At 34.7% G+C, this 12744-nt stretch overlaps 1 protein-coding gene across 1 annotated transcript in view; it reads left to right on the top strand.

Annotated features, from left to right (window-relative positions):
* The window catches only part of KIAA0825 (KIAA0825 ortholog), a 353138-nt gene that overhangs the window by 84233 nt on the left and 256161 nt on the right, over positions 1–12744 (top strand). The window contains exons 7-9 of the mRNA XM_045566564.1: positions 6230–6321; positions 9432–9659; positions 11174–11439. Of these exons, the coding sequence (XP_045422520.1) occupies positions 6230–6321; positions 9432–9659; positions 11174–11439 (586 nt within the window). The remainder of the gene's footprint in view (positions 1–6229; positions 6322–9431; positions 9660–11173; positions 11440–12744) is intronic.

Raw genomic sequence — 12744 nt, 5'->3', positions numbered from 1 at the left:
AACATATAATTATGACACAATATCATGTCTTACCCCAAATTTGTTATCATATATGCAGTAAGGCAGACAAAAGCAACTTCAGTATCACATTAATAATGGTGTACTATATAAACACCTTTGTGTGTAATTAAACACAGGCTATAGAAGGAATTTGGAAGGGCAAGTATAAGAAATGTATGAGTACTAGATCATCCCCTTGTGATTTATGTACTCGTCATTGTTGAAATTCATTTTTTTTTTTGGTAACAAAGCCAAGATTGATTTAATCTGACACAACTTTATGTAAATGACTCCCTGAGAAGAATGATCTTGAGGGAGATTGTCAAGAAAAATCTTCAATGTTTTATTCAGTGTATCCAAGTTAATCAATTCTTATCAAAAGCATTGGTTTCTTAAATCAGGAAGGAAAAGATTTCTTGAAAGATGATTAAGGAAACCAAATGTATCATAAGTTAACAATTGGGTGTTCCTGATAGTTAATGTTTTGCTTAGAATCCTGTGCGGGAGAGAATGGAAAAAAAGGAGCAAATCATTTGGTTTCCTGTGTATTTATTTTGATTGGAGCATATTTTGCTAATAAAGGTCTTGGAAAGAGTTGCCTACTATGTCTATGTAACCCAAACAATCTGATGAAAAGTGAGGGTTTTTTTTTCATTGTGCAGATGTTTTTAAAATATCCAAGTGCTTAACATCACATAGAGAAAATATAAAGATGATTAACTAAATATTTTACTTTTTACTTTGATGTTTAATATTGTAGACTTAGCCAAATTGGCAGTTCTCTTAGTAATTTGAATGTGGACAAGAGATTTTGTAGAGATACAAGAAATATTTTCTGAGAAAGAAAAGATATTTATTCATTATATTTATTTACTTTTGTTTGGTCATAATTTGATGATATTCTATTTTTGTCACTTCAGAAAATGATAGGACATTGTTTGACTATTATGATGCCTTACTATATTAGGTGATGATATCTATGGAGTGGTTTCGGGTTTGATTTATGGGGCATTTCTAATGCTCCTTCAGAATAAAGTTGTTCTTTGGGCAGTTCCTCAATTTTTCCAAAGGTGGCATCTGAGATTTATCTAAACCAGGAGGTTTCTTGGCCCTCATTTTTCTTTAGCCCCAGCAATGACAAAGAGCAATGGCTGCTTCAATTGGATGTAAGAAGAACACTTAGGGTTTGTCTCAGAAGAATCAAAGATTTCAGATCTTCTGAAAGATTGTTTGTACTCTTAGGGGGTCTTAAGAGGGGTCAAATGGCTTCTAAGAGTTCCTTAGCTAGATGGTTAAGGGATTGTATTAGGGAGGCGTATGTAGTTAAGGTAAAGAGGCTCCTAGGGTTTGTAAAGCTCATTACACTAGGACTTTAGCTGTTTCTTGGGCAGAGAGGTCGAAGGCTTCCACATTGGAAATTTGCAAGGTGGCCACCTGGGCTTCTCTTCATACTTTTTCATGGTATTATCTCTTGGATGTAGTCTCTTCTACAGATCCAGCTTTTGGTGGGAGGTTGCTTGTGAGCCAGAAAAAGAACAGTGAAGAAAAGAAAGACTTGTAGTTCCCATTTAGAGCTGCCAACAAGGCACATTGCTTTGTAGTGCACACAATGGGAACCTATGAAGACCAATTTGGGTGTGAAAGTGGATGTCACAGGGAAGTACTGCCAACCTCTACTCTCTATGAAAGAAAGTGGCAGTGTGGAAACTAACCAGAAGTGCAAAATGAACCACAGAGAACTCTGTAGGGGAAGCTGTTGAGCAGCTGGTATTCTTGTGACCCTCTGCACTCTTCTGAGGTTCTTAATCTAGGCATGCTCTTAAAGGAACCAATGTTGATTGCATGCAAGTAACCATATTTTAGAGCAATGAGCCAAAAATGGGCTACTTTGTCTAGACAATGATAATAAATGTATAGAATTTTCAATGTATTTTAAATATGTGAACTAATTCTCTACATGTTCACAGAGCTCATAAAGTTTTACCTTGCCAAATTTTGCAATTGACCATTTTGAATTCCAAACAAATATAAAAATGCCACCATTCATTAAAACCACAAGATATCTTATTAATATGGGTTCTGTGTTACTAGTACTACCTAAAAAAAGATCCCTCTGGTTTCTCTGTATAGAATTAAGTTTTTAAAAAAATCTTTTCAATTTTTGGGGGTGATTATATTTTAAACATTATAATCCATGATAATTCATTTTCTATCTTACTATAGAATTGCTCACCAGCAAGAAAAAGAAGTCTTGGAAGCTTCTTTTTTTCTTACTCATCTTGAATATAGGCAGATGGTTTGTATAAACATCTGAGTACATTACTTTGAGTGAATAAACATAATGTATTTGGGAGTGAAATGATAAATACAAGATAATTAACTTTTCCCATAAGTCTTAAACTATAGCGGCACAATGGCAGATAGTTATTTCCAGAAACAGATCTACAAAGCTTATACTTCAAACTAGTGCCATTTTTCTGGGGTAAATGCCTTTTAAATTAGCTAGTTTTATGAGCGATCTAAAGAAAGTAAAGTGACATTAAGAATCCAAATGTTGTCACTTCATGTCATTAAAAACTTGATCTTTATTATTTTTTTCTTCTTCAAAAATTGTTTTTGAATAGTACCACATGTACATAGTAAAACTTTTGTACAAGGCAAATAACTAGTTCTGTTTATATCCCCATATTAAAATAACTCAAAATCCTGTCATACTATGAAGATGGTCTCTTTTATTAAAAATTCAGAAAATATAGAAACATATTCTTTCTAACAGCTGAATAGTTTTTCACTGGTGCCTGTATCATAATTTAAGCAGCTATTCATTGATGGAAATTTAGGGATTTTTATTTCCTCTTCATTTGCTACCACAAACAATGATAAGGCAAATTTCCTTTAACTATTTTTTATATAGTTATATATTATAGTTTATAATAGTGCACAAATATATCTAGAGGGTAAATTTCTGAAGTGGAATTGCCAAGTAAAAGGATATGGTCATTAAAAGGATGAAAAGATAAGCCACAGACTAAGAAAAAAATATTTGCAAAACACATATATGGTAAAGGACTTGTATCCAAAATATACAAAGAACTCTTAAAATTCAACAAGAAAACAAACAACCGAGTTTAAAAATGCATAAAAGATCTGAACAGACACCTCATCAAAGAGGATATACAGATGGCAAATAAGCATATGAAAAGATGCTCAACATCATGTCATTAGGGAAATGCAAATTAAAACAAGATGCCACCACACACCTATTAGAATGGCTAAAATCCAAAACACTAACAACACCAAATTCTGGCAAGGATGTGGAGCAACTCTCATTCATTGCTGTTAGGAATGCAAAATGGTACAGGCTCTTTGGAAGACAGTTTGGCAGTATTTTACAAAGCTAAACATAGTTTTACCATACGATCCAGCAATTGCACTTACTTAGGTATTTATCCAAATGAGTTGAAAACTTACATCCACACAAAAACCTGCACACAAATGTTTATAGCAGCCTTATTTGTAATTGCCAAAACTTGGAAGCAACTAAGTGTTCTTCAGTAGGTGAGTAGACAAACAAACCGTGGTACATCAATACAATGGAATATTATTCATCAATAAAAAGAAACGAGATGTCAAACCATGAAAAGACATGGAGGAACCTTAAATGCATATACTGTTAGTGAGAGAAGCCAATGTGAAGAGGCTACACACTGTATGATTCCAACTATATGACATTATGGAAAAGGCAAAACTGTAAAGACAGTAAAAAGATGAGTGGTTGCCAGGAGGAAGGGGGAGGGGAGGAGGAATGCATAGGTGGTACAAAGGGGATTTTTAAGATAGTGAAGATATTCTGTGTGATACAGTAATGGTGGATACATGACATCACGGATTTGGCAAAACCCATAGAATTGCACAACACAAAGACTGAACCCTAATGTAAACTGTGGACTTTGGTTAATAATAATATTTCAATATTTGTCCATCAATTGTAACAAATGTATCACATCATTGCAAGATGTTAACAACAGGGGAAACATGGCAGGGAGGAAGTGTGTGGGAACTTTCTGTACTTTCTGCTCAATTTTTCTGTAAACCTAAAACTTTTCTAAAACATAAAGTCTATTAATTTTCAAAAAGTGGACATTTTGAGAAAGATTACCTATTTTGACTGTTAATGATATTTTTGTTGTGGAATTATTTTATGCTTTCTGCATTTTGTGTCCTAAAAAGTCTTCTCTGTATAAATCCTTTAATGGGATTTTTTTTTTTTTTTTTTTTTGAGGTAAGGTCTTGCTCTATTCCCAAGCTAGAGTGCAGTGGCATCATCGTAGCTCACTGCAACTTCAAACTCCTGGGCACACCGCCATACCTGACTAATTTTTCTATTTTTTGTAGAGAAGGGGTCACACTCGTGCTCAGGCTGGTCTCTAGCTCCTGTCCTCAAGCCATTCTCCCACCTCAGCCTCTCAGAGTGCTAGGATTATAGGTGTGAGCCACTGTGCGTGGCTTTTTATAGATTTGTAGTTTTAATTTTCTTTATTTAAAAATCTATGATTAATCTGTATTTTATTTCAATTAGAACTGATCTTTATTTAGGACACCATCTTCTTAAAAAGACATCATAAAATGCAAACCATAGAAAAAGCATTTTAGGTTAAATGGTATAACATCGAGTCTAAAACCTTTTCTATGTTGTGATGTGTCTTGATAAATGGAACAGAATTCTTAAACTGCAGTCATAGGCCCTTGGAGCTCATGAATGAGTTTTACAAGAGGGCCTGGGAATCGTCAATGTGTGTGTGTGTGTGTGTGTGTGTGTGTGTGTGTGTGAGTGATGCACACATGGCTGCCATACGGTCATATTGTGCACTTCTGTATGCAGTGTTTGTCACTTTAATCAAGTTATCGGAAGTGTTTACAAATCCAAAAATAATTACAAAACACAAAACTGATGAAAACTTTTCCTCAGAATAAACTCTGATAAAAATTTCCCAAAAGGGTGGTGCTATTGCCTACCAAATGGAATATTTGCTTTTAGTGTACTTTATGTACAAGAATGTTGGTTTTGAAATTTGCTTTGCCCAGGGCATAAGGAGTAACTAATTCTTACAATTCTTGGTAAATTAGAAAAAAAAGAAAAATTAGATTATCTATATAATTCATCATCATATACCAAGTCTGAGGGGGAAAAAAGGTAAATGCTGAATTATTCATATTGAATCAAACTATCATTAATATAACCTTAATGGAAAAGTGGAAAGATTTCTTTTTGGAGTGTTTATTCATTACATTTTTGTAGATCTATTTTTTCCCCATCAAAAAGAGTTTTCTTAATTGTGAAAAATAAAAATCGAAGAAATATTTTTATTTTAGGAGCTAGGGATGATTTTATATCTGCCCCAGTGTTTGTGTTTTTCAAATAAATCATTGATATGCTGAAGAGTATAATTTTTCTTTTTCTTTTTTCATGTTTTTGAGACAGGCTCTCTCGCTCTGTTGCCTGGGCTAGACTGCAGTGGCATCATCATAGCTCACTGCAACCTCAAACTCCTGGGCTCAAGTCATCCTCCTACCCCAGCCTCCTAAGTAGCTGGCACGACAGGTGCACACCACCATACCGGCAAATTTTTAATTTTTAGAATTTTTTTTATAGAAACAATTCTCACTATATTGCTCAGGCTGGTCTCAAACTACAGGACTCAAACAATCCTCCTGCATTGGCCTCGCAAAGTGATATTTATCTATGTATTTTTGTTCTTTGTTTCAAGAAGGGAAGTGCTAGGAAACACCAGCAGTTTTTAAATATATTACCTTAGAATTGTTTTTTAAATGAACAAGGAAGTTAATATTTACTCTGTACTCTTAACTTACTCTATATTATCATCATGAGAATGGATTAATGACAAAGGGGGTTTTATTTTACAGATTATATATTCACGTACATTAAATATGAATATATCTAGCATATAGGTTTCATCAAGCTGTATATGGAAAAGGACTCTAAATATCTTGATTCTGCCATTACTGTAATGGTGACATTGCCCTACATCTTGCTGTGTGTGTGTGTGTGTGTGTGTGTGTGTGTGTGTGTGTGCATGTGTATGTCCATGTGTATGTATATACTGTGGATAGAGCTTTTCTACATAATTAATTAACCTGAATCTATTAATCACATCCAGTATGTTTTTCTTTTAAATGTATGTTTGTGTGTTTCTTTCCTATTTCTTAGGAATTTTGGAGAAATCCAATAGAGGAGTAATAGAGAAATCTAGAGCAAATGAAACCAATATTTATTCAGAGCAATTGCTACCACCAAAAGAGGTAAGTGAGGAAAAAAGGGTAGTTTTTTAAAAGCCATGTATAATACATCATCATATGTCTGTGAGTCCATTATGAATCAAAATGCCTTGAGTTTTGTCCTTTGCCACTAAAGAAATAATTTATGATTGAAAATCGGCTTATAAGTTTTTGGGAAAATTCAATTTAGTGGGGACACTGTTCTCTTGTACAATCTGTTCCATGGGAGGAGTAGGGAGGTGGAAGTCAAGAGATCTTTGTTCTCATCGTGACTCAGGGTCTGCACTTTGAGAATATAGGCTGGAGTTGATTGTTGAAAAGTGAGGAAATGGAGATTAAAAAGGGAAAGGAAAGAACAGTTTGAACTGGCCTCGTATTTTTGTGTGCCCAACCTGTGCTTGTTTGCTCTCAAGATCCATTACCATGCTTCTGCTCTGCTCTATATTGTAGAGAATTATGTCTTCTAGGCTCCCTTGCTTTCAGGGTGCTGGGAAGGTTTGGCCAGTTGAAGGCATTGATGGAAGACTGGAGTGTAGGAGTTATAGAGAATCCAGGGTATTTCTTCTCCTCTCTCTGTTTTAGGCAGCAGGTTGTGACTTTTCTGTTTCCCCCATGAGCCCTGCTGCCACCATACAGCCCTCCCTGCATGAGTCCAGTTCCACCTGGCAGGTCTGCCTTTATCCTCAACTGGTGGGAGCTGGTCTCCCATACTCAGTCCCCTTCGTTTGTTCCTCCAGCCCAAGGGTTCGTTGTGGCTTCCTGTTCTATTAATATCTGTCTTGGTTCACAGCCTATCCATATTTGACTCCTCAAATCTTCTATCATCTGGATAACCAACACATTACATTAAAGTTCTTCCTTTTGAAATACCTTGAATGATTTCTGTTTTCTGAATGGATCCTTACTTATATACTAGGTAAATATTTGAAAAATATAGTAACATATCATTTTAGCCTAGAAATAAACAAAATAATCAGGACATTCAAAGTTATATATTATGCTTTAACCAAAAATCAAAATCAGTGCTAAGAGATTAGACAATTACTTTGTGCATAGAACAGAAAACCACATCTCTCTTTTTTCTTGGATCAACTAGTAAATGTTCTCTATTCTAATTGGAATATATATGATGACAAATATCAGCTGGGAAGTAAGCAAACTATATATCATAAGAATAATAGACTTTTAGAAGGAGGTTTGAGTAAGTAAAGGTTTTCAGTTTTATTTTCTTTCTTTCATTCATTCATTCATTCTTTCTTTCTTTCTTTTTTTTTTTTTTTTTTTTGAGACAGGGTCTTGTTCTGTCACCTAGGCTGGATGGAGTGCAGTGGCCTGATCATTGCTCACTGCAACCTCAAACTCTTGGGCTCAAGGGGTCCTCCTGCCTCAGCCTCGCAAGGTGCTAGTACTACATTCGTGTACCACCACACCCAGCTAATTTTTAATTTTTTTTTTGGTAGAGTTGGGGTCTTGCTATGTTGTTCAGGCTGGTCTCAAACTCCTGGCCTCAAGCAATCCTCCTGCCTTGGCCTCCCAAAGCGCTGGGATTACAAGCATGAGTCACCATGCCTGGCCCAGTTTTCTTTTTTAGAGGAACTATTAATGTGCTTGTTTTTCAATATTTTGAAAAGAGAACTCAGATAGGCCAATGTATTATAATCACATATAAATTATCACGGGAAAAGGTAACTGTCACTGCACACACAAAATTTTGTTTTCACTGCAGCCATGGCAATTAATGGCAATTTTTACCAGAACGTATTTTCTTGATGAGTAAATAAATGAATGATTTTTACACCCCTTGATGGGGAGGACAAAAATCAGGATTTGGTTTTGTTTTAATTTTCATGGGGGTAGATTCCCTTTTACATTTCTATCATCAATATATCCCAAGGAATTACTGTTACAGCACAGGGCTATAACTACACCACTTCTGAAGTTTCATTTATAAGAAAGAAGATTATATGAACTGAGTAGATTCAATTATTGATTAATTTTATGCAAATATAAGAGAGATGTGTTTCAGACCCTCTGATGCTAAAGGTCCAAATAAACTTTGGAAAGGAAAGTTCAGTTACAACTCAGTTATGAATATAATGAGCATAAGAGCCACTTTTTCTGATTATAGAGTCTTGGAATCATAGAATTTTAGCTCTAGAAAAAGAATCACCTTTATTACTTTGTACGGGTATATATAAAAAGCAGTAAATTAATGCTGAATGGGGTGTACATCCAAGCAAATTAGACTCATGATCCATGATCTCAGTCATTTTAGACTGAAAGGGAGCTGAATCATCCAATTCAGCTCCATTATTTTTCTAACTAGCCTACTACCCATGATGTCTTTAGTACTTTAGAGAAAGTTAGGACACTTGGGGGAAATATACGTACATAACAATATTGCCATATGAGCCATAGACCAAAAGAAAAAAGAAAACAAGACAACATCAGCCTCTACCCCAACCCATTCTACTCCCCCTATGCACAGAACAATGCAGATCTTTTAAATTCTTCATTCTTGGAACAAAAGTAGTACTTCTTACCACTTTGTAGTAGAGAAACTAAATAAAATCCTAAGCAAGTAAAAATCTAGAAAGGTACCACGGTGTGTTTTCTGAGAAATTTATTTCTTATTGCTATTTTTTGGCTTGTCTGGATTTCTGAGAGTGAAAAAGAAATAAAAGATTGAATATTAAAAGCTGTCTTATGTTGCAATACTTGTTAACAATAAACTATAAAAAAGACTATAAAAATCTAATTTAGACTTTATTAAATATATTGAATTTAAAGGTTGCTTTATGCGATAAATAGTAAGTATAGCTTTCTGCTCTTGTAAAGATGGCTTTATTGAACTATATTTAAGAGATTAAATTTTGAAAAAAGTTTTTTATTAAATCCACTGATGAATTAAAATGAAATGTCAGCATATTACTGTGTGTAAAGAATGCACATGTTTTTGTATATTGCTTTATTCACTAGGTAATATTTTTCAGGTTGTAAGAATGGCTTTTATAGTATATCAAAGAATATCTATATTCAATGTTGAATGAAAGTAATAATTTTATATCTATAACAATAGGAACATTTGTTGCTGAGTTAAGATTAATATGACTTTATATAAATTTATATTTCAGGCTACTTTACTAGATTTTGGCTGGAGAAGTGCATTTAAAGAAGTGTTTCTTCCCATGGCACGTAGCATAACAATTGCAATTGAAGATTTTTCCACAAAAGTTCTCCAACAAGAACAGAATGAAAGGTCTTCAGCTGTGAGCTATGCTATGAACCTTGTAAATGTCCAGCAAGTTTGGCAAGACAGCCATGTGTTTCCTGAGGAGGAACAACCAAAGAAAATTGCAAAGGCAAGTATCAAATGAAATCCTTTCAAACTGCTGACTGGTATGATGAGATTTTTAAAAAAACATAAGGATTGCAAAAAGAATCCATAGATAAAATGGTGGAGTCACTTGGAAAATACTTGATACTTGACCCAGAACCAGTTTTCTTCTCTGGTATCCTTGGGCTATTGCTACAAAAAAGGACTTACACCTGTTGCTATAATAGCTTGCTGCTCTATAAATATGAGGCAACCAAAAGGGACCTCTGTGACTTCATGGGGAGCTGGGAAAACTGTTTTGGTTTTACCTTTAAATGACTCTAGGAGAAATTTAGGAGGTTGAAGGGAGTATCTTTTTATAGTTTGATCAATTTTAAAATCTTTGTTTACACCTTAATGAACATTCCATTTCATTAGCATCAGCATTACATCTTTATATGTGTTTTGATCACGCCTGTAATCCTAGCACTCTGGGAGGCCGAGGCAGGTGGATCATTTGAGCTCAGGAGTTCGAGACCAGCCTGAGCAAGAGCAAGACCCTGTCTCTACAAAAAATAGAAAGAAATTATATGGACAACTAAAAATATATATAGAAAAAATTAGCCCAGCATGGTGGCGTATGCCTGTATTCCCAGCTACTTGGGAGGCTGAGGCAGGAGGATTGCTTGAGCCCAGGAGTTTGAGGTTGCTGTGAGCTAGGCTGACGCCACGGCACTCTAGCCCGGGCAACAGAGTGAGACTGTCTCAAAAAAAAAAAAAAAAAAATGAAAATCACAGAACATACTGAGAAAATAGGAAGTAAATACAGTTACTTGACATATGAGCTCAGCAACCTATGGTTGGGATGTTTTAGAAAGAGAATCCTTGGAGATGACCTCCTTATTCTGCTACTGTCACCTTGAGGCTCCAGAACATTCCCTAGGGAACTCCATTGGCCAGTCTGATGTGGAGACAGCCTTCACCTTCACATCTACTATACCTCTCTCTGCCATCACAAACGAACGGATACATAATAAATAGTGAAAAACTAGGCATATTACTTCTGAAAGTTGCTGTCACCTTACCAATAAGAAGATGTCACATGAGATCATTTCTGATACTTCTAGATTATTTAAATTAAACTGGCATTTATATGCGGTGTTTAATTCTAAAAAACCTTTTTATAGAAATTTAGCAAAAGAAGATCAGAATAAATTCAAAAATAATGCAACCATTATTTCAAGGATATGTATTTTCTGAGTTCTATTAACTATAAATAAAGATATTGTCATGTAAAGCTGGTTCATGAGTTTTTCATCATGCCTGTCTGGTAAGCATCAGGTTTGAAGGTTATATATAGAGAAGCATCATTTTGGTATTTCCTTATTTGACATAAAACATTTAACTTTCTACAACTGAGAAATCGATTATTTTAAAGCTGCGTCATTATATTTATGTCTGATGCCAAATTCATTATTTAGGAATTTGGCTCCACTGTACATAAATTACTTGGTGCTGTCAGAGTACAAATAACTCAGTGCCACATTTATTTCTCCCTAGTTTTGTTCTGACATCATGGAAAAACTTGACACAATGCTTCCACTGGCTCTGGCATGCAGAGATGATTCTTTTCAGGAAATTAGAGCAAACTTGGTGGAAGCCTTTTGTAAAGTGGCAACAGCTGTCCTGGAGAGACTGCACGAGAGAGGCAAGGAGGTTCCTTCCAGAGCACCCCTGAAAAACTTGCACACACTCCTCTCCACAGCAGTGTATGTCTTCCAGCATTTCACGCAGTATGAGAATTTGATGAAAGAAACTACTAAAAAGTGAGTGTCATTTAAATTAAGGTGATGGCCGTGCTTAAAGAAACGTGTAATCTTTGGATATCACAGGAGTTAGATTTTGATAAGGTTTGAGAAAGAGAAAATCTTAATTTACATGGTGAATTATTTTCATTTGTCTTGACTAGGAAATGTCAAAAAGGTGGAGCATAGGATTTATTAAACTAGATATGTACATAGGTAGTAGCAAAGGTACTGTCTCTAAAGACATCCTCAAAAGTACCTTGCATTTTCTATATCCTAATCCGAAGCAACTATTTTTTCCCTGTTGTTATGACATGACTAAATTTACCCTTCTATTTTATAAGGCACATTATACAGACCACATTGAAAAGGAAAAATAAACTTGTTTTTGTCTCACATATACACATTTGTGAAATAGTCTCTTTTCTCTTTTGTTTCTAAGCCAACAGGCTGTTAGAAGCTGACAGGGAGAATAAATGCATTTGATGTATTCTAATGACCAATGTAAACATATTTCAGAACATCCATTTAGTAATAAAATATCCATAATATAATATTAGAAGAGGAAGCATCAGGCAGTCTTAATTGTCATATATTTGTAGCCTAAAAAGAAAATATGTTTTTTGTATAGAGATAAAAATGACCACAGGTATTAATTACCACATGGTCTTTCTGGTTCCCCTTGTACCCTCCAGACATAGCTTGGCTCCTTGCACATGGAAAATGTGAACTTAGCAGTCCAGCGTGACCCTAAGAACCTAGTTTATATTCTTTATTCAGCCTTAGCAATGCCTTAGTCATGAAAGAAAGCAGTGTTATATAAATAGCTAAAGATAAAAGTAAGATAAATTTGGCTGAGGTAGACTATAACTATGCTATTTCTTTAATTCTCACAAGTAGTCAGATGATGTGATTCATACTTGAATTTATAAACTAAATGTGTCAGAAATCATTTTGTTTCTACAGAATATTTTAAAACAGTTTATGAGATAATTGACATCTACAAAATTACAATATTTTAAAAATAAAAAGAGTGTGTTTGTGGGACATGTGATAGCTTTATAAAAGTTGGTTCTGACAAGTGCATGTTGTTCGCTAATAATAACGATAACCTAATGCCTAAATAATGCACTGATCTCTAATAATAGGCTTACAAAGAATACTTTTATTTTTGAATGATGTATTGACAATGCAGTTTGTCTCAAGTTGAAGTGCATATTTGTAAAACAGCAGATGTACGTTTTCAAAGGACTTGGGAAACAAAGACCAGCTTTTTTTTTTTCTTTTTGGAAAGTGAATGTGGATGCAGACTTCAGCATTAAGAGG

This window comes from Lemur catta, chromosome 12 (assembly GCF_020740605.2).
Source record: "Lemur catta isolate mLemCat1 chromosome 12, mLemCat1.pri, whole genome shotgun sequence".
NCBI classification, from domain to species: Eukaryota; Metazoa; Chordata; class Mammalia; order Primates; family Lemuridae; genus Lemur; species Lemur catta.
The sequence above is the reverse complement of the archived record's forward strand: the minus strand, read 5'-3'. Positions and strand labels throughout refer to the sequence as shown.